Source organism: Mustela erminea, chromosome 19 (assembly GCF_009829155.1).
Source record: "Mustela erminea isolate mMusErm1 chromosome 19, mMusErm1.Pri, whole genome shotgun sequence".
Classification (NCBI taxonomy): Eukaryota; Metazoa; Chordata; class Mammalia; order Carnivora; family Mustelidae; genus Mustela; species Mustela erminea.
The window spans coordinates 34,693,208-34,718,916 of NC_045632.1; the positions used below are offsets into that span (position 1 = coordinate 34,693,208).

Consider the following 25,709-nt stretch of genomic DNA (forward strand, 5'->3'; position numbering starts at 1 on the left):
TCTGTGGACTTTGGATGGAGGCCTCTCGCCACCCCAGGCCCTCTGCATCCACACAGATGTCCTGCTCCTGGATTAAACCTAGCACTTTCAGCTCAGCTCTGTAGAAGTTTTGCCCACTGGCCCATCACCTTGTGGAACTGCCATGTTTTACTTGCATGAAGCAGTATGCTCTGCTTGGACAGCTAAAGTGTGGAGACAGCAGAAGCATACCCAACCCTCAGCAGCCCTTTGCCCCACATTCCACATAAAGACATAAAGGCGGCAGGTAAGAGACAAAAAGTGCAACTGCCTCCTTCTGAAACCTGTGCTCTTGCAAACGCAACCGAGGAGGGTCACTCAAGGACCAGTGGCATCCTGAGGCTTTTGAAAAGACCCCAAGGGCCAACAAGCCGCTAGATTTTTATGCCCCCCCCACAGGACACTTGGGTCCCTCTGCCCTTGCGCCCCACCCCCTACTGCCCTCCGTTGCCTTAGTATCCCTACACACCCGCCAGGTGGGAGAATGAAGAGTCTTTCTTCCTCCTCCCTCCCTCCCTCTCTCTAGGGGGTTGCTAGGAAGCGCGACGGGGGGTGTGTGTGTGCGCCAAACCCGTTCTCCACAAGCACCGTGGGAGTGACAGAGGCGGGCTGGGAAGGATTCCCTCCTTCTGGAAAGAGTAAAGGGCCGCCTGGTCGGACTCCACCGCCGGCACCTGCTACCGAGTAGCCCCCCCGCCGAGGTACCGCCCCCGGCCCCCGCCCGGGCCCGCGCACGGAGTGAGCACTGGCCCTTTAAGAGCAGCGCGCGAGGAGGAGGGCTGGGAGCGCCCAGAGCTGCGCGGAACTCGCCGGGGACGTCGGGCGCCGGCTCCCTGGCTCGCTCACTTGCTCCGACCGGCTCCCTGCGCCTCCTCCCGGGACTGCGCGGGGACCCGGGCCCGGGTGGGCGCGGGGCGAGCAGAGTCCCCGGGCGGGAGGCGCGCGCTCTGGGCAGCACCCGGCCCCGGGCATGGACAGAGGGGAGCTGGGCGCGCAGGGGGCGCCGCGGGACCGGGCGGCCGGAGCGCTGAGCCAGACAAAGGCTCAGGAGTTGCGCTAGCTTTCGGGAGCCGGGCCCGGGGCGCCGAGGCTGCGGGACCCCGCGGCTGGCGGCTCCGGCCGGCCACCTCCCCCGCGGGCCGGCCCCTCGCGCCCGGACCTGCCCTGCCGGCTTCTCCTCGGGCGTGGGAATTTGCTGAGGGGACCTAAGCGTCTCCGGAGGGGACAAGGACCGAGAGGTCTGCTGCGCGCCCGCCGGGCGGGGAGCCAGGGAGCGTCGCAAGTTTCTGATCCGCGTGCGGGGCCCCGGCGCCGGCCAGCGGGCGAGCCCTGCGTGCAGCGCCCCCGGCCAAGCGAGGCGCCGAGAGCATGGGCAGCGACCGGAGCGCGCCCGGACGGCCGGGCTGGGCGGTCAGTGTCCTCGGCGGCCGGGAGGCGGCGGCGCGGCCGCGACTGCTGCCACTGCTCCTGGTGCTTCTGGGCTTCCTGGGCCGCGGCGCGGCGGCGGAGGACGCAGAAGTCAACGCCGAGGTAAGGACCCCCGCCCGGCCCCTCCGCAGCGGGCTGGGAGCCTGGGGGCTTGCGGGAGGGAACCACGCCCGCGGCCTGGGGCGAGGGGTGGAGGGCGCGGAGAGGAGCCGGGGTCCGAGAGCAGGGGGGCGGGGAAGAATGGGGCCAAGCTAGCTGCCCCTCCCCAGCTCGCCCGCTGCTGCGCACCTCATCCCAAATCCTGGAGAGTGTAGGACTCGCACCCCCTCTACCCCTTCGGCCCTGCCCGGGCACTGATCCGCCCCAACCCGGGTCCCGGGAGTCGCTTCTGCTGCCCCCAGCCCTCGCTCCCCTCCTTCAATCTCCCCGCGCGGCTGATTCCTCGAGAGTCCTGCGGGCGCGCCGTGACGTTCCCTGCGAGTGGGGAGGGGGCGGCTCTGGGGGCCCACGGGCGGAGCGGGCAGCGCTCCCGCCTCGGTAGCCTCTGGTCTGGGTGACAGCGAGCCACGAGTGCGGCGGGCCGGGATGGGGGAAGGGGTGCGAACCTCCGAGACAGTAGTCCCGGCTTACGGGGGCGCTTGGGAGACTTCCTTGGGCTCTTGCGTGGAAGCCGCCCCATGGCCAGGTGGGTCCAAGAGAGACCCTGTCTCCCCCTGGCGCTTCCTTCCACTAGAGCCCCTACGCCGAGGCCTGGGTTGGAGAGGGCAGACTCCGAACGTGCTTTTCTCTGGAGCCTGCCTGACGTCCCTCCCGAGCCCCGTCTCCGGATCGGTCCCGCGAGTGACCAGGCGCGGCCTCCTGGGCATAGAGTGGGGTCCAGCCAGAATCCCCACCACCACACGTCGGCTCCACAGGGTCGCCCAGTGCCGTCCTCCGGAGCACGGACAGTGAGGACACTAGCTCCGTCGCCCCAGCAAAAGCTGGGTCCCTGCTGTCCAGAGTTCTAAGACCCGACTCCCTGCCCGGAAATAGGAGAGGGGTGCTCTAGGCAGGAGTGCGGAGGTGGGAGGAGAAACACCTCTGTGCCGACCCGGGTAGGCTCTGGCCTCGGTGCCCTTGGACCGGCCTGGAGCCTCCCACAGCCGGGGCTGTGGGCCTGAGCGCCTTCTATTTGCAGCGGGCCGGTGCTCCCTCCCAGCCCCCTGGCGGCTTCCCCACCTCCCCCGGCAGCCTGGGAGATTTTTCCGATGGAAGCCTGCCCTTCCCCGCCCTACTTTAATAAAAGCATGGAGGAAGGGCAGGGAATTCCTCCCGGCTCAAGTTACACCTCCCAGCCAGTTCCCCACCTGCTTTGCCCTCCCTCCCTGGCCTGACCAGGGAAAGCTGCGGGGAGCCCAGCCTTGGCTGGAGGTGTAGAGGGAGCCCAGCCCATGCCCTGTCCAGCTCCGCGCGCCCACCCCCCACCCCCATTTCACACAGGCGGTCAGGAAGGGGCTTATAGGGAGTTCCTGCTGGTGGGGCTCCCATCCAGGTACGGGGTAGAGAGTGCTTATTAGGCTCACCAGCTACTCTGGAGTGGGGGACCCAAGGATTCCAAGTCAGAGACCACCCTTGAGGAGTTTACAGTCTGTTTCAGAATGGCATCTCTGGGGGCATCTAGGTGACTCAGTTGGTTCAGCAACAGCCTTCGGCTCAGGTGATGATCTGGAGTCCCAGGATGGAGTCCTCATCAGGCTCCTAGCTGAGCAGGGAGTCTGTTTCTTCCTCTCATGTTCTCTGTCTCTCTCATTCTCTCGCAAATAAATAAAATCATCAAAAAAAGAAAGAATGGCATCTCTTCACAGGAACTGGGTGGCCGTGCCTGTGAATTGGCATCCTGGATGGCTAGGAGCTGTGGCTGGAAGGGCTTTACTCTCTTTCCTTTGTTTCTGCTCCTCCATCACACCCCTTCTCTCCCAGCTGTGGGAGTACCCATAGCCCTGGGCCTGCACTGTTAGCCCGGAGTACCCACAGACCAGAGCCCTAAGCCTGTGGTGGCTCTGGCTAGGCATCTATGACTGGCCTGTAGGCTGTCTCCTGGGGGCAAACCTGGGTTGGGGCACTGCTGGAAGAGACTCTGGATGGTAGAAGGACCCTTGATGTTTGATGTTGGAAGCCAAGGTAGAGATAGATGGTCTGTACCAGCAACTACACTTGGCTTTGGAGTACAGGCTGTCCTTTGAAGTCTGTCGAGTCTGTCCAGATTTGGGCCTAAAAAGTCAAACCGCTTCAGCAACCAGCCCATTTGCCAGGAGGCCATGGGAGAACTGTCCCCAGGCCCATGCTAGCTGAGGACCAGCATCAGAGACTTCTGGGGCTAGCCATTACCCCAGAACCCCCATAGCTCCAGACTTTAGGTCAGGCCATGGCTGGCACCATCTCTGAGCAGCCTGACAACTGAACCCAGACCCAACTGAAGCCCCTCTCCCTTCCCTCTCCGACTCCCAAGACAGAAACTGCAGCAGTTTCACCAGACTAAGGAATCAGGAAACCCGGCGTGCTCTAGGAGCTGGCTGCCACCTGCCAGGCCCTAGCCTGGAGATGGCTATCTTCCTTGAGGGAGCTGCCACTGAGCTACTCTGCCCTGCCCCACTGGCTCCCTGGGATATCAGACCCACGCCCTGCCAGACTGAGGTACCAGCGACAGCTCCTGGTCTCCCTGCCCTCAGACTCCAGCCCCCACCCTCGGCTCCCGGTCCAGGAGTTTCTGTTTCTGGCTGCAGTGTCTAGCCTGCTTATGTGCCTTCTGTGTTCACCGGAGAGTCTCTGGTCTCCTCCCCGCCCCTTTTAGGCACAACTCGAGGCTCTGAGCCCTGCCCCGTGGAGGTGACTCAGCTGCCAGAGTTCACAGGTGTGGTACCACCGCCGCTAAATGTGGGCACACCCAGGTGTGCCGAGGTTGAGACTCCCGTACATCTTCCTTGCCCCTAGGTGGTGGCTGAGCAGAATGAGCAAAAAGAGGGGTGCAGGCCAACCCGAATTCTGATTTTGACCTTCAGATCTGACTGGCAAGCTGAAGCCCCAGGCTTCCTGTGTTCCAATCTCTGCTCACACTTCCATGCCGGCCCCTGGGGGTCCCCATGGGTGCTTTCCTTTTAGTACCCTTTCTTAGATGTGGAGAAGGTGCAGAGGTTCCCTGTGTCCCTCCCTCAAATAAAGGGGTTCATGTGAAGGCCCTGTCATCGGGAACCTGCAGAAGTTTCGTCTTCTGTCTCCACTTTTCAGTCTCTTCTCTTAACTACTCACAGACCACTCCTTTCCACAGTCTCTTTCAAAACCCTGAGAAAACTGGGCTGATTGGCATGGCCGGGGACCTGGTGTCCCACTTGGCCCTTCCTTCACCCTCAGTCCTCTACTGGGTCCCAGTGCTTGGGCCGCCCCAGGGTCCATTTGGTCTGCTGCCTCTGCAGAAAACAGCCCAGCCCGTGCTTGTCTGAACAGCGTATCTGCCTGACCTGCTTATTCTGACCCCTGGACAAAAATGCCTTCCTTTGTCCCAGCCCAAGGAGCAGAAGAAACAGACTAGAAACATAGCCAGATCCCCCACAGGAGACCTTCTCCAGAACCCCAGCACTCACAGCCAGTCCTCTCTGAGGCCAACTCAGAATGGCAACACTGCAACCCTGGGAGAGATGCGCCCTGGCCAGCACTTAGTTCTGGCCCCTTTGTGCCTTGACCAGATGCTCCCTGCCATCGTCCCCTCTGCCCAGCTGGGATTTTGGCTTCTGCCTGAGGCCAGCTGTGGGGGTTGCTGTGGTCACCACGGCCCCCCAGCTCGGTTTATAGTTGGTGCTCTAGAAGGAATGTTGGCATCCTCCCCCAAGTGTATAGGTTGAAACCTGACTCCCGAAGCGATGGTTTAGGAGGGAGGCCTTTGAGAGGCAATCGGGTCATGAGGATGGAGCCCTCTTGAAGGAGATTAGTGCCCTTATAAAAAGCTGCCCGAGAAAGCTCCCTTGCCCCTTCTACCATGTGAGGGCACAGCAAGAAGTAGGCCAGTCCACACCCCAGGAGAGAGCCCTCCCCAGAACCCAGTTGTGCTGATGCCCTCCTCTTGGACAGCGGGCCTCCAGAACTGTGAGCAGTGCATGTTACCAGCTGCCCAGTTCATGGTATTTTTGTCACTGCAGCCCAGACAGATTAGGACATTTGGCATCTTCTGCATCATCCCAAGGCTGATGTGGCTCGCATAGCTGGCTGACCAGGATGGGGCCCAGCCCCATGACCAGCTCTGCTTTCAGACCTGGGGATGTTGTCTCTGCGGCCGCAGAAGCAGGGAGGGATTGGGGGCTGTCTGCTCCAGTGCCCTCCACCACACAGGGTCCTGGGAGGACCCCACAGATGAGTGTGAGGACCTGGGGCCATGCAGGCGGTAGAACTCTCTGAGCCTATGGCACCCATAGGTGCCTTCTAGCAGGAGGATCCCCCCGAGTCAGGGCTCCCGTGAGGCTGCTCCCCAGAAGGACACCGGTTCCAGGGGGTTCCTGGAGACCAGGGGCTGTGGACTGGGCCCTTTGGGGAGGTAGCCCAGATTGCCGTGTCCCCAGCAAGAAGAGCACAGGCATACAAGCTGGGCTTGGATCAGAGAGACAAAGTACGGTGCCTCTTACCAGATCCCATGCCCCTCATGGGAACAGCAGGAAATGAGCAAACTCAGAGAGACAAGTCAATCTGACAGCTGGACAGACAGATGAAGACCTAGGGGCCAGCCGTCACCCAGCCTGTGGAGATGCTTCCCATCCTACTGCCCTGATGGCCAAGCTGCCCACACCAGGAGGCCAGGTGTGGAGCAGCTTTCCAGGGCTGACCCTTAGCCCTGAGAGCTACCTTGTCCTCCCAGGACTGGTGGCCACCCTGGGGGCTGGGGTGAGAGCTCAGCTTCATGTGGAGCATTTAGGAGCATGGCACTGGGTACACAGGAAGCACTTGCAAAATGGTGGCCAAACAGTGACAGTGATCACAGGTGGCGTCTGCTGTTGTGTGCTGGGCAAAGGCTGCAAGGGGCCATCCTGGGGGGACCCCGCGGGGCTGGAGCCAAGTGGGAAGGAGGTCGTAGAGGTGGGGCCAGAGCTGCCCTTGGCCATCCCCCCGCCTATCCAGCCACCCAGGCTTTGCCCCACAAGCAGCCCTATGGACACCAGTAACACCTACAGGAGAGTTTCTGGCCACCAGCTCTTCATCTGTCTATCCGGCTGTCAGATTGACTTGGCTCTTAGAGGCCCCAAGGCCTGGCTCTCAGCCAGCCCCGGAAACCACTAGCAAACAAGACACTTTCACCCCACCCACTGGCCGAAGGACCGAAGGACCAAAGGACCCATCGGTTCTTCCCTCCAGGTTAAGGACTACAGGAATGCAGGCAACCACCTTCTTTCTGCTCCCTAGCTGGGTATCCCTCACCCTCCTACTCTCCTGCGCACCCATAGTCCCTTCCCTAGCTGCATCTTTCAAGTAGTGGGGGAGGGCAGCTTGAGCCCCAAATAAGCAAGTGTGTTCCTCTGGAACTGCTGAAATATGGACCATCCTGCCTCCAAAAGGTAAAGGATCCACCAAGGACAGGGGGCCTGGCTTGGTGCCCCCTCTCCTCACTGGCCTTGCGTCTGTGTCGTCTGTGCTATCATCCGTGCGTGGCGGGAAGGGAGTGATAATATTGACTCCTCTTTGCAAGGAAGGAACTCAAGTGAAATCAGCCCCCTCCAGCGCTCAAAGGCCTGTTACATGGACAAGCAGTCAGGACCCAGGGGTGGGTGTCCCCGGGAGGCAGATTTCCGCTCAGCCTGAGGAGCAGCTTTCCAATAGTCACTGATGCCCAAAGTCAGAATGGGCTACACTGGGGGCAGTGGGCACCCCATCTCTGCAGGGGTGCAGGTTGGAAGGGTCTTGGGCCCCACCATGGTCCATAGAAGCTTCAGCGAGGGAGCTGGATTCGAAGGCCCTGATGTCTTCTCCAGACTGAGGCTGGACGAGTCTAGGGCTGGGTTGGGTCATCTAGCTGGTGCATGGGCTCTGGGCTCAGCTTCCCCGGAGAGGGGGGGCACCCAGGGTGCATGACCGGCGTCTGCTGGGACCGTGGCGGCCCAGGACCACAAATCTCTCTCTGAGCTGGCTCTGTGCCTGCCCAGACAGGGAGTGCAGAGCCAGGCGAGGTCTTGGCCTGCTCCCAGGAGCCCACAGACCCGGATACGGAATAAGGGGAACAAGCACGATGAGGAGCTCACACCACCGAAGGTTCGGTTCGTCACCGGCAGCCCTGACAAGATGCCGTTTATGCCAGGCTGGCAGGGTCTGCTTGGATTGCAGAGAGAGCTGGGATGACAGCAGCAGAGCCTCCCTGAGATCCAGCTTATCGCTCAGGGTCCGATAAGGCCGTGGGCGGGGCCAGGCAATCTGAGGCCCAGGGAGAGGGGGAGCTGCCTGTGGCGGCGGCGCTGTGCCGCTCCCCCTCCCACCACCCCCACTTAATGCACAATATTGATCCATGGCTCCTTCTCAGACATACCCTCCCCGTAGACCTGCCTTGGCATTGTCTCAGCAGTTCTGGGGGGCAGCCCTGCCGACATGGCCCCGCGCCCAGACCCAGCTGGAGAGGTGGGGTGTGGGGAGGGTTAGCTGCTGGGCCAGAGGCTCCTGCGGCTTCACAAGCGGCCCCGGGCCAGTAATACTGCTTGTGGGTTCCAGTTCTAGCCAGACAGCTGTGTGACCCTGGGTGGGCCATCGCCCTCTCTGAACCTCATTAGCTGTACAGTGGGAATGGGGTCCTTGTGAACATTGAATGGGATGACTAGAGTCAACTCCCCAGCCCATGGCAGGTTCTCAGCCTGCCACTATGCTTATGGCCTCTCCTAGGGGCAAGGGGGCCAGGAATCTGCCCTCAGACTCCTGATGGCCCCATGTTTCCTTACCGGGGCTAGCCACTCACCTGAAGCAGCTCTGCATACTTTTTTTTTTTTTTTAAAGATTTTATTTGTTTATTTGACAGACAGAGATCACAAGTAGGCGGGGTGGGGAGGGAGGGAAGCAGGCTCCCTGCTGAGTAGGGAGCCCAATGCAGGACTCCATCCCAGGACCCTGGGATCATGACTTGAGCTGAAGACAGAGGCTTTAACCCACTGAGCCACCCAGGTGCCCCTACATACTTTTTTTTTTTTTTTTAAGATTTTATTATTTAAGAGAGAAAGCATGGGGTGGGGAGAGGGAGGAAACAGACTCCCCAGTGAGCAAGGAGCCCCTGAGATCATGACCTGAGCTGAAGGCAGCCACTTGACCTACTGAGCCACCAGGGGCCCCATATCTACACATATTTATGGGATGGCAGCCCAGGAAAGAAATGGCTAGAAGAACTCGGGTAGGTGGGGTCTCTCTGCATGGTCCCTGGAGATCTCTTCAGAACCTTCCCTGCCTCCCACGGACAGTGGCTCTCATAGAGCAGCTCCCCCTACTTTGCTGCTTCCTGACTGGGCTGTGCCGCAGTTTCCCCACCTGTGAGACTCTAGGTAACGAGGAGGAAAAGGAGGCTACTTTTTTTTTTTTTTTTAAGATTTTATTTATTCATTGGACAGACAGTAGTAGTAGACACAAGTAGGCAGAGAGGCAGGCAGAGAGAGAGGAAGGGAAGCAGGCTCCCCGCTGAGCAGAGAGCCCGATGCAGGGCTCGATCCCAGGATCCTGGGATCGTGACCTGAGCCGAAGGCAGAGGCTTTAACCCACTGAGCCACCCAGGCACCCCGAAAAGGAGGCTACTTTTGTAAAGGACAGAGTTTACAGTCACCAGTAAGAACAGCAGGGGCTTGAACACAGTTCCTCCCCAAGTTCGAGACTGGGTGGTTGGTCCTGACTTTGGGAATCACAACTCCCTTTTGGTCCATGGCAGCAGAGCACGTCAGCAAGCTGGGGCTTCAGGGGTGCAGGCACAGCCCCTGTCACAAGCCTGTGCGCCCCAATCCCGTGCTCTTTTCCCCCCACGTCCTCACCTCCTAGGTTTGTCACCCTTGGTTCCGGCAGGAGGGTAGAGAGAAAAACCCTCCCTGGGATGGGAAGAGCCCGCACAGCCCTACCAGTGGTGCAGACTGATGGGCACTTGGCAGTCAGCCCCGCGCACAAGTCTGCCAGAGTCAGGCAGGCTCCAGCAGCTTTTGCGCCCTGTTCTCTGGGGCTCGGCTGCTCGGGGCCCAGGCTGCATATCTGCCCCCTGCCCTCACGTGCCATTGCTCCCCGACCTGGCTTCTCATCCTGGTCATGGCCAAGGGCATTGGTCACCAGGAGACTGTGGGCTGATTATGAGATAGAGGTTCTTGGCCTCCCTGAGACCCTAAGGGTAGTTGTCTGTGGGGACGAGGGTCCACAGGCACCCACGGGACCTTCCTGTCGGCCCCTGAGCTGCCTCCAGGAGTGAAGGGCCCCACCGGCAGGGCTGGGCTCTGGAGCTCTTCCCTGCAGACGGGCCCAGCTCCCCTCCCTTCCTCTCCCCAGGGCCCCAGTCTGAGCCTCCCCTGCCTGCCCTCCCCCTGTCACTGCAGACACCACTAATCAGCCCCTTGGTGGCCCGTGATTGCGCTCCCTGAGATATTTTTACCTTATGCAAATGGGCAATGTACAGGCGCCCTCCTCCATCAGCAGGCAGCTCCGCCTCTCCCTCTCCTCTCATTGCCAGAGCTGGCCTGGCATCACCGCCCGGCCTTCCGGGTCTGCCCCAGCGTCTTGGGGAAACTGCCCATTACGGGCTGTGGGCTTCCCACCCTGCCCCTTCCATACACTTAGAGCCTCAGGAGAGGTTTCCTGTGCTTGGGAAGAACAGGGAAGGAGACCTTGGCCAGAAGGGGGAGGTGGGTCACTGGGGGCGGGGGGGGTGCCTCGGGCACGCCTGCTTCCCACTGCTGCTCTGCCCTTACCTGAGGCTGCCTGGCACTTAGGCCCTTCTGAGGGCCTGAGTGCCTCTTGGGAGAGGCAAAAGGCTGCTGTTCCAAGGACACCCCGACAGGCCTCCATCATTAATAATGCACTTACTGAGCCCCTTTTCCTACCCGGCACTTTGCCATGCAGGAGTGTAGACCCCCAGCGAACCCTTCCAGAAATCTGGGTGATGAGGCAGGTCCTGGTCAGGCCCACCCTGGAAGTGGGATTCTTACCTCTGCAAGTTCCTTCTCCCCAGTGCTTCTTGGAGGCCAGCTCCTGGGGTCAGCCAGCCAGCCAGCTGAGCCCTACAGGCGCCTCCAGCTCCTCACTGCCCCAGGGCAGGGGAGCTGCTCTGGGACAGACACTCCCCCCGAATGCCTGGGGCTCTGCGGTCGGCTTCTGCCTCCTCTTCTATCTGATGCGGTTTTCATTAAATGCAGCACTTACTTGATGAGTTTGATTTTTTTTTTTTTTAACAGCACTAACTTGTAGCCTCTTTATGCACCTGGAAATAAATAAAAATGTGGCGGTCTTTAAAAAAAAAAAATTAGTCTGATGACAGCCTAAAGTACGGGAGGCATGCAGCCACACCTCAGAGGTGTCTTGGCCAGAATCTGTCCCCCACTCTGTCACTGGAGCTGATGGTTATTTCCCAGCTCCGTGTCCCTGCCTCCTTGTTCAGTAGCCATTTCCTAGGGCCTGGGAGGCCTGGAAGCTGGGGCTGGGCATCAGTCCATGCCACCCTCTTTGGTTCAGCAGCCACTCCATCCAGTGCGGCCACCTGCGCACCACGGAGCCGGCTGTGGGAACCACCCAGTCATGTCGGGGGGGATGGCAGGTGGCACTGAGGGAGCAAGTCCTACAGGAGTTAGATTCGATGCTGGTGGCAGACAGACATGGGTGTGGCCCTGGCCAGCTGACACAGGGCTGTCGGTCCACAGCAACCACCATATCTGGCCATCAAGCCTGCCTTCTGAGACTTCGATGTGCAGCCTTAACCTTCCAGAGCCTCACAGAGAGCAGGCCGCAGGTGCCCTCACCCTGGCAGCCCCCAGAGACCCAGGGCGGGCCAGCAAAGGTATGAAGGACACTTCCACGGGGCCAAAGCCCACAGCAGTCCCTGGCCTCTGTGTTCACCAGCAGCCTCGTGTGGTGGTCACCATGTTCTCACAGCCAGGATGAATTCTTAGCACAGTTCAGCTTGGCTCCTCGGGGATTCCATCCTCCAGTTGTGACTGTGACGGGCATGTCTGCTCACAGACTTGCAGGCGTGATTCCCTCCCTCTGTGGGAACACCTGGTCTCCTCGGGAGCCTGGAAGCCCCTGGAGGTCAGTACACTCTCTCTCGGTCCTCCACAGCCTCCAGCTGGCGGTGTCTGGCACAGAGCGGGCATCACAGAAACACTTGGCAGGAGGTGGGGGTGGTGCGTGGATGGATGGACAGATGGATAGATGGAGGAGAAGACATGCTAGAAGGCTGTGGAAGGGGATGGGCACCCCTGTTGTGTGCCAGCTGCTTTTCCCAGGGCTGCCCCATTGTTACTTGAGAAAACTCAGTCCCGGTGAAAACAAAGTGTTTGTGGCAAAGCAGGGACTGAACTTTGGGTCTCCTGTCTCACCCTGCTGGGCCCTGGTGGGCTGCCCAAATCCATCTGCTCTTCTGGGAGGCTTACGATCTCCAGGGGAGCAGCACCAAGGGGCCAGTTTTCCTACTTGGTGCGACTTCAAGAGGTTCTGAACTCCTCAGGGTCCCCGGTGGTCTGCCAGGAGTGGTAGGGGGTGCTGCCCTGGAGCGGCCAGTACAATGATAAGGACAGCTACTGTGAACTGTCGTCATAGACGCGGTTTCCATCCTAACAGGGAAAGACCAACAATAAACACCGGAAGTGGAATATATAATGTGTTAGACAAGTACAGGGGAGGAGAAGAGGGGATCCAGGGGATGCAGATGGGGGGGGTCTTTTTTTTAACATTGTGTTGTCAGAGAATACCCCTGGAACAAAGTGAGGTGAAAGCAGAGACTGAGGAAAATAGGGTGGGAGCCATACAGATGTCTGAGAGAGAGCGTTTGGGCAGCAAGAACAGCACGTGCGAAGGCCCTGAGGCAGGAATGTGACCATCTTGGGGGCGGGTGGGAGGAGTGAGGGCTGAGGGCTGAGGCAGGGCAGGTAAGAAGGGCCTGGCAGCTCCTGTTAGAACTGGCTTTTCCTCTAAGCTGGAAAGTCTTTGAAGGATTCTAAGCAGAAGCGGAAGATTGACCAGACCTGACTGTAAAGGCCTTTTGTTCTGCTCTTGCGAGAGAACAGACTGTAGGAGGTGGGAATGGAGAGAGCAGTCCAGAGGCTCACACGGTCACTGCAGCAGGAGGGGGTGGCGGCCACGGTGGGCGGTCGTGGGATGCAGGCTGTGTTTAGAGGTAGCAATGCTAGACATGCTGACCCAGGGGTGGCCTCTTCTTTGCAGAACTGGCTGAGACTCTATGGCTACCTGCCCCAGCCGAGCCGTCACATGTCCACCATGCGCTCCGCCCAGATGCTGGCCTCCGCCCTGGCTGAGATGCAGCGCTTCTATGGGATTCCCGTCACGGGCGTGCTCGACGAAGAAACCAAGGCGTGAGTGCCTCCGCCAGGCCCTCCTCCTGGCCTGCTCTGGCAGGGGTTTGGCAGGTGGAGTTTCCAGAACCCAGTGGCCTAGATAAGAAATGGCGATTGGTCTGGTCTTCCCTGCTCATTCTGATTGCCTGGGCATGCCTGCCTGAAGCTCTGTGTCCAGAAAGCTGAGGCGACTCGGGCTGGGCAACAAGGAGCATGGGATTAGTGATGCCTGCCACAGGCACGGGGATGGGGAGGGGCGGCCCGGGGGCCCTGGCTGGGACATCCTTGCTAGGCACTGCGCTGAACCTGACAAAGGTGACAGGACCCAAAGTCACATTCTTGAACATGCACGGAGCATAATGTATCACGGACGCGGGGCCTCGGGTAACTCTCCCATTTCTGGGTGATACCGGTGTGAAGGGGATCACCTTTGTGGAGTCCCCACTGGGCACTCGGTCTTCCAGTCTGAGGTCAACCTGCCTGGTTTTCTGATGAGGAAATTGAAGTGCAGAGAAATACCCCACCGCACCCATACAGAGGCAGCTGGAGGCCAAAGGCAAAGGGTGGTAGAAGAAGGTGGACTGCCTGGAAGAGGCAGAGCCCAAACAGGCAGGCACAGGGAGGAAGGCTCCGGGCTTACCCCTCTGTACCCGTGATGCAGGTGGATGAAGAGACCCCGCTGTGGGGTGCCAGACCAGTTCGGGGTGCGCGTGAAAGCCAACCTGCGACGGCGGCGGAAACGCTATGCCCTCACGGGGAGGAAGTGGAACAACCACCACCTGACCTTCAGGTAGGCACCGCGGCTCAGCCCTCCCACAGCACCGGCCGGAGACTGCTCGCTCCTCTCCCCACGCTGGCTGAGGCCTCAGGCTTCATAGTGGGCTTGTCTGGAAGGCTTCCTTTCCCAGAAGCCCACCCCAGGGTGCCCAGCATAGACGGTCGGATCTGCTCCCACGCTGACAAGATCAGCCGCATTTCCTAGACAGTCTTCCCCCTGCGAAGGTCAGGACCCTTGGAGCTGCTTCCGCTCCGTCCTCCTTCCCTCCCGGCTCTGCACCCCACCCCCCAGCAGCGGGGAGCTGGCTGCAGAGCTGGGGGCCTCTGCGGTGCCTGGCACATGGGGCTTGGAATCTAGGCATCTGCCAAGTGGGCAGCAGCAAGTCCCCTACAAAAACCCTGGTCTGCACACCCTTCTTTGGCGAGAAGCCCCCTCTGAGCCCTGAGCCACGAGGCAGTCCCCAAGGACTCCTCTTCGTGTTTCAGTCCAGCCACAACCCATCCGCAGCTCTATCTCCCCCAGGCCCCCAGAGCGACCAGCTTTTAATGGAGATCTGTCCAGCACACAGAAGCTTAATCTGATTTATGTGGGTGATACCAGGCCTCCTCCTGCCTTTATCACGTGCAGACTCAGGGGCCGCCTTCTCCATCAGCTCATTCTTATCATCCTCCCAGCTCCCCAGGATAAGAGCACGACTCTCCCTTTCCCATTTTACAGATGCAGAACTGAAATACAGAAAGACGGAGTGGCCTGCCCAAGGTCATGTAGGTCATGTCAGAGCCCAGTCTGGAACTCAGGACAGCCTGAGCCTGCAGTCCAATAATCAGAACCGCTTGGCTAATGTTTTTTAAACCTCAGCCATTTGTCTCCAAACTGTCTAGTTCTTTCTCTTAGCTACAGAGCACTCATTCTCTTATTTGCTTCATGGTTTTATTTAAGCTAATTGGGCACTGTACAACCTTACTTAGTGATATCTTCATGAACTCCCAGGTTTGATGTATAAGTTCTCTTTTTCAGATTCACATCAGATAGACTAATGGTTGGTATTGACAGGCACTGTTGGTAAACCAGCTGAGCTCTTAGGTGTGTCTCTTGGGACCATGCACCCAGTGGGTGCTAGCAGTGGACAGTGGAATCCAGTAGGCCCTGAGTTCACTCCCTTGTTTCCCGGCCCACCTGCAGCATCCAGAACTACACAGAGAAGCTGGGATGGTACCACTCACTGGAGGCAGTGCGAAGGGCCTTCCGCGTGTGGGAGCAGGCCACGCCCCTGGTCTTCCAGGAGGTGCCCTACGAGGACATCCGGCTGCGGCGGCAGAAGGAGGCTGACATCATGGTACTCTTTGCCTCCGGTTTCCACGGCGACAGCTCACCATTTGACGGCACAGGGGGCTTTCTGGCCCACGCCTATTTCCCTGGCCCTGGTCTGGGCGGAGATACCCATTTCGATGCAGATGAGCCTTGGACCTTCTCTAGCACTGACCTGCATGGTAAGGACACCTGGCCAGGGCAGGGCAGGGGAGGCAGAGGCGGCGCTGAGCATTGCCCTCTAAGCCCGTTTAGCAGCTACAGGGTTGGGAGGGGAGAGCTTCCCTTCCCCGGGCATTTCTCTGGAGCACTGACCCTCCATCTCAGTCAGTTGTCCCGCGATCTCTAAGGGATGGTAGGGAAGTGAAGGGATCCTCATACCCATTTCCCAGGTGGGGAAGCTTGAGCCCCAGCAGTCAGAGCAGCTCAGCCTCTCCTAAGATTGGCAGAAGGGCCAGCTCTCTGATAGCCACAGAGCTGACTGTGCTGCCTATCCCCACTGCAGGGAACAGCCTCTTCCTGGTGGCAGTGCATGAGCTGGGCCATGCCCTGGGGTTGGAGCACTCTAGCAACCCCAGTGCCATCATGGCGCCCTTCTACCAGTGGATGGACACCGACAGCTTCCAGCTGCCCGAGGACGACCTCCGGGGCATCCAGCAGCTCTACGGTGAGTGGACAGCATGGGTATGGCCCGGAGGCTTTGCACACCAGTTTTCAACTCCCCGCCCAACAAGGCATAGGTACCACCAGTAACCCTGTTTTGTAGAGGAGGAAACAGGCCCAGAGAGCATTAGTGACTTGTCCACATCACTCAGGGAGTAACCAATGGGGCTAGAAATCACACCCAGGGCTGGGCAGCTCCAGGGCCTGGCCCTCACACAGGGCCCTCATGGTGACTCCAGGCTGGGATCCCCAAAGCCCCTCATTGACCCCTCTTTCCTCTTCAGGGTCAGTGGTATTCTTATTAGACTGGGCATGCCACTGCGGTCCCAGACCCCATTCTTCCCCATTCGCTCCCAGTCCCAGCCTGTCCCAGGTTCTCCAGGCAGTGTTGTTGGCTTTTCACTGCCCAGTGGCTTTGGCTTTGAGGCAGGTGACACCCCCTCCACCCAGGCCTCGCCCGAGAAGGTCTCCAGTGGTAAGGTCTCCTGAGGACCAGTTCTGTGGGTCAGAGCCTATGCTCAGTGCCCCACTGAGCCCCTTTTTAGGGCTGGCAGTGTTGGCCCTGCTGGGCAGGTGACAGACACTCCTTTACAGACATCCTGGCAAACTGGCAATGAGATGGGCCCTTGGCAGAGGTCACAGAGCCATGTTCTTGCCTCTGCATGTGTCCCCTACTTCCTGGTCCACTGAAGCAGGCTAGTACCCTGAGGGGAATGTCCACAGGCGAACGTGGACTCAGGCAGCCTCAGGGACACAGTGACCCATGTCCAGTGTGGGGAGGCCGAGGAGGGGGCTGTATGGAGGAGGATGGAGGTCCTGAATGGGATGGCTGGTGTGGGGGAGGAGTCTGCTGTGAAGAGACGGGGACTTGCACCTGACTAAGTCTACCACCAAGGCAAATGTCCCTCTGGGCTGGGGGCCCCAGGTCCCCTGGTTCTAAGTAGGAGAACCTGGCATTCAGGCTGGGTTCTGGGGCTACCTGCTGACTTCCCACTCCCCCCACCCTGCTCTGCAGGCACCCCGGATGGCCAGCCACAGCCCACCCGGCCTCTGCCCACTGTGACTCCCCGGCGACCAGGCCGGCCAGATCATCGGCCCCCCAGACCCCCCCAGCCACCACCCCCAGGTGGGAAGCCGGAGCGGCCCCCAAAGCCAGGCCCCCCAGCCCAGCCCCGAGCCACGGAACGGCCTGACCAGTATGGCCCCAACATCTGCGACGGGGACTTTGACACAGTAGCCATGCTGCGTGGGGAGATGTTCGTATTCAAGGTCTGGCCCCTGCCCATGCCTCCCTAGCCCCTTGGCCCCATCTCAGAGCAGGAGGGCAAGCCCTACATCCCATTCCAGGAGCCTTTCCTCACCTGGCTGCCCAGACACCCCCACCCCTCCTTCACTGAGTAGCCTATGGGGAGCCATCAGACCCTAGACCAAGAAGACACCAGCCTGAGGGACAAGGGGCTTGGCCAGGGTGACACAGACGTGCAGGGGCCTGTGCCCCACCCAGGGCTCCCTTGCCAGGGCTGCCCTGGTCTTCTGAGCTACCCTTCCAGATCTCCCTGACTGGGAAGGGGTGGATCAAGGGGAGGCCTCTCCCAGGATGAGGCTTGCTCTACCCACTCACACACACGCCCTCCCCAGGGCCGCTGGTTCTGGCGGGTTCGGCACAACCGTGTCTTGGACAACTATCCCATGCCCATCGGGCACTTCTGGCGTGGCCTGCCCAGTGACATCAGTGCTGCCTACGAGCGCCAAGATGGACGTTTTGTCTTCTTTAAAGGTAGGTATTGGTAGTGGGAGCCCTGGGCACCCTTCCTGCCCTGGCCTGGCCTCCAACCCAAGGGGCCCGAGGGAGGAGGCGAGCAAAGGGCTACGTTGCACATGTCATCCTTTTGTCCACTGTGCGGGAGACGCATCAAGGCCAAGGGAGGGGTGGGGGAAGGTAGATGGAAACCAGGAGACACCCGAGGCCCTGGGGGCCAGAAGCTGCTCCAACTGGAGGCGAGCTGCCCATCCTCTGCAGCATGGGGGCTCCGCATCGGTTGCCTCCTCCCTTGCCTCTTGTGCCTCCAGCAGCCCCTCCTCATAAGAACAGATCCCCCGAGCCCAGGGCAGGATTTCTGGGGTCTGCCGGCAGGGTCAATGGAGCTCCCTACTGCCAACCCTTCCTTTGGGGCCTGCTGCCCTGGGGAGGGCCTCCAGGGCAGTACCCCCGATGAATGAGCCATGTCCCCAGCCCCCCTGCCAGCCTGAGCCCCCGCTAAAAGCCCCTGAGAGGCCAGACAGGGCTCCCCCTCTTTCCTCTCTCTGTACAAGAACTGTTTATGGGGGTGGGATGGATGTTCACACGGGAATGCAGGCCATTTATAGTGTGACAGGTATGTGCACAAATGTGAGTGATCTGTACCTGTGTAAGTATGTCGCATGTGCCCATGAGTTCCAAGTGCATGTACACGCAAGTGAGTTGCATTGTGTGTTATCTTGGGTGTGTATAGGGGTCAGTGCCTATCCTGTGTAAAAGGGTGGTGTGTATGATTGTGTGGTGTATGTGTGTACATGCATGTGTCGTGTGTGTGCGGTGAGTGTGGCTGTGGATGTGAATGGATTTGTGGGCCCAGAATAGCACGCCCCATGTCCCCTCCCCACGCATGGCCCCCAGCCCCCGCCTGTCCTCATCCACCTCCCCCTCCCTCAGGTGACCGCTACTGGCTCTTCCGAGAAGCAAACCTGGAGCCCGGCTACCCTCAGCCACTGACCAGCTATGGCCTGGGCATCCCCTATGACCGCATCGACACGGCCATCTGGTGGGAACCCACAGGTCACACCTTCTTCTTCCAGGAGGACAGGTGAGCACCCCCTTCCCTAAAGGGAGAAGGCTCCAGTCCAACCCCCCCACCCAGAGAGAACCCACAGCCTGGTGCTTTTGGTCCCAGGTACTGGCGCTTCAATGAGGAGACGCAGCGTGGAGACCCCGGCTACCCCAAGCCCATCAGTGTCTGGCAAGGGATCCCTACTTCCCCCAAAGGGGCCTTCCTGAGCAACGATGCAGGTACCGGGGCCCACCCCCTGCAGCCTGCCTAACACTCACCACACCCAGGACTCACCAGCATCACGATGGCTGGTATGGGGGACACTGCTGTGGCAGGCCCCAGGCCAGGGGCTTCCAGAGCGTAACTCTCCTGACCCTTCCTGCATTGTCCCCAACCCCTTTTTACAGTCAAACTAAACCATAGAGTTTAAGGGCCCCAAGTCCCTCCGCAAGGGAGTTGGAGAATCGAGTCCCACGCAGGTCTGCCTGTGTCCAGAACTGGCACTCGGAATGGCCTTGCTCCTTGCAGAGTCCAGCTAGGCCTGGGCAGCCCACAGGGAGCTTGAAGGGTGTGTGGGGGAGTGAGCTTGGCTCAGGGCGATGGAAGGCTAGGGTCCTCCCAGGGTGCGCACTTTCCCGCCTGGAAAGGAAGCCTGACCTCTGTCACTGTAACTGAGCAACAGGGAGGGAACTGCGGCTTTTATTTCTCCAGTGGGGTCTCTGGCGATCTTGAGAAAAACCATTAGTCTTGGTTTCCTGGTTCCGGGTTCTTGGGCTCAGGGGAGACCCTGCTGGCTCTGCCGGAAAGCCAGTGCTTAGGCCAGGCACGTGGCATTTGTGTATGATGGCATCACTGTGCAGCCACTCCAAGCTCATTGTGTCCAGCAGAGTATGGACTCACCCCTCATTCAGAACTGACCCTTCCTGGGGCTGATGGGATGTGGGCAAAGTGCCCAAGGCTGCAGAGCTTGTCCAAGGCAGCGCTGGGCTCTGTTCCAGCCCAAGGCTGCAGGCTGGCTATGTGGCCTTGAGCAAGACACTGGCCTCTCTGGTATGGGATGAAGCTAGTCCTGGGACAGTATGGCAGGGCCCGCTGACTGTAGCCCAGGTGACCCAGCGGGCTGCAAGACCCTTCCAGGTACCACCTGGGTCAGCGTCAGCCCAGTCAGGAAGCAGGGGAAGCACAGTGGGGCCCTTGACCCAAACCTGCCCCTCTCTGAGCCCCCCCACCCCGGCCTGGCTCCTCTATGTTGGGAGGGGGCAGATTTGAAAATGCTCAGGCTGGCAGGTGAGAAGGAGGGTACTTTAAAACCAGGGTGCCTCCAGCATGTCCTGGTCTTCTTTGAGGGCCTGGGGCTGGTGAGGGGGGGTGCAGCCTGACATGGCTCATCCCTGCTTCCCCGCCCCGCAGCCTACACATACTTCTACAAGGGCACCAAGTACTGGAAGTTCGACAACGAGCGCCTGCGGATGGAGCCAGGCTACCCCAAATCCATCCTGCGGGACTTCATGGGCTGCCAAGAGCACGTGGAGCCGGGACCCCGATGGCCCGACGTGGCTCGTCCGCCCTTCAACCCCGACGGGGGTGCAGAGCCCGGGGCGGGCGGGGACGGCGAGGAGGGCGAGGAGGAGGAGGAGGGGGGCGAGGCCGGCGGCGCGGGGGACTTCGGGGATGGGTCCGACGCGGACGGGGGCAGCCGCGTGGTGGTACAGATGGAGGAGGTCACGCGGACGGTGAACATGGTGCTGGTGCTGGTGCCGCCCATGCTGCTGCTGCTGTGCGTCCTGGGGCTCACGTACGCGCTGGTGCAGATGCAGCGCAAGGGCGCGCCGCGCGTTCTCCTCTATTGCAAGCGCTCCCTGCAGGAGTGGGTCTGAGCCGCAGCGCCGCCCTCCTGCTGCGCACGGTGCTAAGGGGGCCGTGGCTGGCGGGGCCCAGGCTTCTCCTACGGCTGGGTGGGGGTGCACCAAGCCAGAACCTTCCAGGGCTCCCTCAGCCCCTGGGTGGGGGCCTCGCCAGGCCCTCCAAACTCCCTGCCAGCCCTGCCCCAGCCCTGCCCCAGTCCTACCCCGATGTTTATTTATGCCCAGCTTTTGCTGGGTTTTTTGTTTTTGTTTTTGTTTTGCACACTAATTGAGTATTTGTTTCTACTTTGCTGACCCGGAGCAGTGGTCCCTCAGGGCAGGGGTTAGAGCTTTCCACAAATAGTTCTGCTCTGGACAGGGAGTGAGCCTTTCCGCCCGCCGGCACCACCCCCACACCCTCCTCGGCCCTGCCCTGCCCCGCCCCACCCAACAACACCTCTGCCTTGGCCACAGCCAGGGAAGCAGAGGGTCAGAAGGCCTAGCTGGAAAGTGGCTAAAATGTTTCTGAGGCTCTTTCCCATCCTGGGCCCTCCTCAGCCTGAGCTGGCTTTGGGGACTGGTGGGGCCTGAGTGGTCTCCACCCACCCAAATCTCTGCCTTGGGAGAGATTGGGCAGCCCCCCGGCCCAGGGGACAGAAGGGTAAGGTGGTCTACTGGCCATGAGTCATGTGGAGTTTTGAGTCCTTCCCTGCTCACCCCTCTCAACCTGTTACCCAGGCTTCTCATACCTAAGATGCCTACCCTGGCCCTACTAAGTCAAGGGGCCCACAGTCCCCAGTGCCCACACACCCTTGAGCCTACAGAAGAGGCCCTGGACCTGCCTTACCAAGGACCAAAGGGGGTCTGCCAAGGCCCCTCCACCCAGGGACCTCATCCCCCAGGCTGGGCTTCCAGCCCCCAGCCACTCCTATCTGAGCTATGACCCACCTGGGCTCCTTGGCTTCTTCCCACTCTCCCTCACCCACACCACCGTCCTCAGGGGTCTCAGAATCCCACGAGTCTCAGGCACCAGCTGCCAGGCTCCCAGCTGTCCCAGAAAGACAGGGGGCTGATGGGTGCCCACAGCCCACCACGCATGCGGCGTAGGGGTTCCTCCCCTCCAGCTCCCAGTCCCCCAGAGCACTGGGAGGAGGGACACTGGTGGACAGAGGCCAACAGCTCTTTCCCTCACACAGAGTTGTGGGATGCGGCTGCAGAGTCTCTAAAGGCGCCCACTATGGCCTGCAGACTCCCCTTCTCCTTGGCTCAGCCCCAAGGGCAGGGACACTTCCTCCTTCTTTTCCCTCCCAAAGTAAGCAGGAGGCAAGGCTGCTGTGGAAATGGTACTGTACAGCCGGCTCCGTCCCCTCTGCTTCCCCTCAGCCCTGAGCAAGCAGGTCTGCCAGCCAGATCCCTGACCCCTGAGGGAGAGGCGTCTCATGCGCTGGCCTGGAGCATGGGTCCAGCAGCTTGCTCCCCACTCCGTCCTCAGAACTGGAGAGCCAGCCAAGGGATGGAGGGCAGTGTCCACCCCCATACATTTCTTTCTGTAAATATTCTGCACTGATTAAATTGTACAGCCGGCAAGTGTGGCCTCCTTTGTAAGAGGCCCTGGGCCAGAGCCTATGGCTGGAGGGGTTGTGGGTGACAGGAGTGAGTCCAGGCTATGATGAGGGCACCTGCCCTCCATGCTGAAGAGACCTTGTTCCCAGTTCTATGGGGGCTCCTTCCCAGTGGCCTACTGGGAGGGGCAGAGCTCAGAGGAAGAGTGAGGGGTGGCTGCCCTCCACAGACCAGAGGCGGGTGGGGCAGGGGACCCGGGTTGACCCGCCTGAGGAGGGACAGAGAAAGAGTACAGAATTTACTGGACATTCATTCATGAATGTAAAAAAGGGCATCCCAGCTTCCTACACGCAGTGTGTGTCTAGGAGGGGTGGGAACGCCAGGCCGGGCCCCCCAGCCCTTCTTCCACCCATCTAGACTGGGTTCTGGGTGGCCTGAAGACCCAGCATGGAGGCAAGAGATGGGAAGTAGTACCACTTTGGATTTGGAAAGTTCCCCTTACCACATGCTCTGCTCAAAGAGGGGGTGGGCACCCAAGATCTGCCCTGTTATCTTTGAAGAAGCAGGACATCTCACCCTGGGCAACCGGCAGAGGAGACCCAGGAGAGCAGGAGACTGAAGCCTTACAGCCCCTGGGATCCGATGGGCATGGCTGGCAAGGCTTGGACCCCACACCATCCTCTGGGCCAAACTAATAGGCACTGGCCTGCACCCGCCAGAAGTGTGATGGTCAGTTATAGTGGGGTTCCACCCCAACCACGGAGCAGGTCAAGCCTCTACAACAGCTCAGAGCAGGGTCCTTCAACCTGTTCCAGGGCCCAGCCTCCCCTCAGCAGCACACCTCCTCCCCAGCCCCCCTGGATCCCACCCTTTCCTCTCTTTGTGTTGAAAACTGGCTAAGGAGAGTAGGAAATGCTGGCCCTCAGAAGCCCCAGAGGCCTGTTAGGTTCCACTAGGAAATGTCCCATGAGCCCCCCCCAGGGGCCTTGGCAGGCAGCATGGGGGTCCAGGGCGGACACTATCTCGTCAGCTTGCTCGTGGCAGAAGCCACAGGGCTCCACCCAGTTCTGCCTGAAGCCTGAAGCCTTAGGGTCACCAGGCAAGTGGGGGCATAGGGACGAAAAAGGAGAGGCTGCGAGACCTCTCAGTGAGCTCTTCCTTAGAACCCAGGCCAGGGAAGAGACTTGGCACAGGAGGCTTCGGCTTCTCAGGAAATCGCCTGAAGAGACTTCCACCCCCAAGCTCTCTGGTAAAACCTCAGAGCAACCCATTGGCTGAAGGAACAGCTCATCTGGTGAGCCCATGGGTGTGAAGGTCTCTAAGGTTTGAGTGTCAGGCCTCAGCCCTGCCTCCCCCAGCCCCAGAGAGCCCTGCCTTGCGACTTGACACCATCCCCACCCCAAGGATTAACAGGAACCTGCATCTTTAAATTGGTTTTGTTTAATGTGAGTGCATCTGAACTCACCATGGCCCCACAGCCCCCATCTTGCTAATTCCCCAGTAAGATAATTAAGACTTAACAGAAAGAAGCAAAATTTAAGTCCTCTCCTACCCCAGGCCAGTGTTGACAGTATGGCATGTTTCTTCCAGGCTTTTTTCCCTCGCATTTGCACAGCTTGAAGTTTTAGAGTCTAAGACATGCTGGGCTTTGACCCGACGCCCGGGTGCTTACATCTCAGCAGAGTGGGCAACTCAACCTGCCCGCATGGGCTGCTGGGAGGATGGACAGAGGATGGGCAGCTGTACAGCGCTGGTCACACGCCCTGGCACGTAACACGTGCTCAATGGGCGATCGCCACCCCCATCGACTTGCACACTTAATGAGAAAAGTGGGCCTCAGAGAGGGCAAGGACTTTGCCAAGGTCACACAGTTAGGACATGGCCCTGCTGGGAGAAGCACCCAGACAGATTGACTTGCACAGCTGCTCAGCCCCAGCTCACCCTGGTGCTGCTGGAGAATAGAGACAGCCATGAGGAGGCCCCTGCCCACCCTGGTCTTCCCTCCCCACACATTCTAGGCATCGAAGACCCCAGAGCCACCAACAGAGCCCCCTTTCAGGCTGGGGCAGGGGCCAAGCTGGCTGCTTCCTCCCCCTCCGACTTGGCAGAAAAGCCTTTTTGTTGTGGCTCACACAGAGGCCATTCTCTGGCTCATGGGCAGGAATGGCCAGCTTCCTGTCCATCCACAGCCTCCCAGACAGCAGTGGACTCCTCCACGTCAGTCTGAGAGGAAGGGCTTTCTATGCCTCCACGACATCCAGTCCTGCCTCTGGGGTCCAAGGCTGACAGGCTTTACCCTCCAACTTGTAAAACCACACGATGGGGTAGGGGTCAGCTACCCCTCGGCTCTCCCAGAAAATGCCAGAGATTCCAGGTCTCAAGGCACTTTCAGGGCAGAATAGTACCCCCCTTGCCCCACCGCTCAAGTGCCCTTGTGACGCACAAAGCACGGTAGAGGCCCCTGCCCAGTGGCTTGCCTTGTCTCAACTGTCCCTTGCCCTGGCTTGCCTCTATGCCTTTGTTTATGCTGTTCCTTTCTCCCAGAAAACCCTTCCCTGCACATTTCATGCTGTCTCAATTGTATAGATCCCTCAAGGCCCAGGTGAAGGCTTGCCTCTTCCAGATTCCCACCCTCCCTCCTCAAGACAGCTGATTCTACTTTCTCCTCCAACTCACCCAGCCCTCATGTCCTGACTATTGTTTCCAAGCCTAGCCCATCCATCCCCCCCCCCCCGCTTTTTTTTTTTTTTTTTTTAAATTTAAATTCTAGTTAGTTAACACACAAGTGCAATATTGGTTTCAGGAGTTGAATTCTGTGATTCATCATTTACACCCAGTGCTCATCCCAACAAGTGCCCTCCTTAATGCCCATCACCCCTTTAGCCCATCCCCCCTCCCCCCAACTCCCCAGCAACCCTTAGTTTGTTCTGTCATTAAGAGTCTCTTAGGGCTTTTTCCCTCGCTCTCCTTTTTTTTTGTTTCCCCTTTCCCATATGTTCATCTGTTTTCTTTCTTAAATTCCACATATGAGTGAGATCATATGGTAATCGTCTTTCTCTGACTGACTTATCTTCACTTAGCGTAATACACTCTAGCTCCGTCCACATCATTGCAAGTGGTAGCCCACCCATCCCTACAGGCACCCAGTTGCAAACCATGGCTCCACTGCTCAGGAGCTGTGTATCCTTGGGCAGGGCACTACATGTCTCTGAGCCCAGATTCCCCATCTGTGGAATGAGGCTAACATGCGTATCTCATACGCTTTTGAGGCTTGACGGAGTGAAGCCTTGTAAACACTTAGAACAGCCCCTGGCCCATGTCAGACTCTAAACAGTTTGTTACTAATATCTCTATCTTAGGTGCCGGTGTACCTGATGGGCCCCGAGGAGGCTCCCCTCCCTCCTTGCCTTTCTCTCCAGGACGGGTGGGGGGGCAGGTCAAGGGTCAAGGAGCCTGGGGGCAGGTGCCCGGAGGAGGGACATTCCAGTCCCACCAGCTCCTCTCCCAGCTCCCAAAACCCCTCCTCAGCCTCCCTCAGCACCAGCCCTTCTTCCCAGACCCTGACTCGGGTTTCTCTCCCGGGGCCCCTGACACCTCCCACCCCCACATTGTTCACCCACCTCAGAATGCCAGAAATAGCCTCCAAACTCCCCTTCATTTCCAGCTGGGCTAAAAGGCCCCTCCTGGAAAAAAATGATTATCAGTCCCCTGCCAGCATGGATCACAGCAATAAACTGGATTCCATTAAGAAATCATTCTGAGTCACTGGAAAGGGAGA

The 25,709-nt window shown here is 59.5% G+C and overlaps 1 protein-coding gene across 1 annotated transcript; it reads left to right on the plus strand.

Annotated features, from left to right (window-relative positions):
* Nucleotides 1-1,386: 1,386 nt before the first annotated feature.
* On the plus strand, nucleotides 1,387-21,005 carry MMP15 (matrix metallopeptidase 15). The gene is made up of 10 exons (XM_032324579.1): nucleotides 1,387-1,548; nucleotides 12,838-12,986; nucleotides 13,630-13,758; nucleotides 14,929-15,236; nucleotides 15,560-15,721; nucleotides 16,733-16,986; nucleotides 17,356-17,494; nucleotides 18,410-18,560; nucleotides 18,648-18,763; nucleotides 19,935-21,005. The coding sequence occupies exons 1-10, from the start codon at nucleotides 1,387-1,389 to the stop codon at nucleotides 20,399-20,401; spliced, it is 2,037 nt and encodes a 678-aa protein (XP_032180470.1). The 3' UTR covers nucleotides 20,402-21,005.
* Nucleotides 21,006-25,709: the final 4,704 nt, after the last annotated feature.

Excerpts from the sequence above, each read along its gene's own strand:
- MMP15 (XM_032324579.1), top strand. The coding sequence starts at position 1,387 with ATGGGCAGCGACCGGAGCGCGCCCGGACGGCCGGGCTGGGCGGTCAGT. Across the intron at positions 18,561-18,647 it reads TTCTTCTTCCAGGAGGACAG|GTACTGGCGCTTCAATGAGG; the intron begins GTGAGCACCCCC and ends TTTTGGTCCCAG. Across the intron at positions 18,764-19,934 it reads CTTCCTGAGCAACGATGCAG|CCTACACATACTTCTACAAG; the intron begins GTACCGGGGCCC and ends CCCGCCCCGCAG.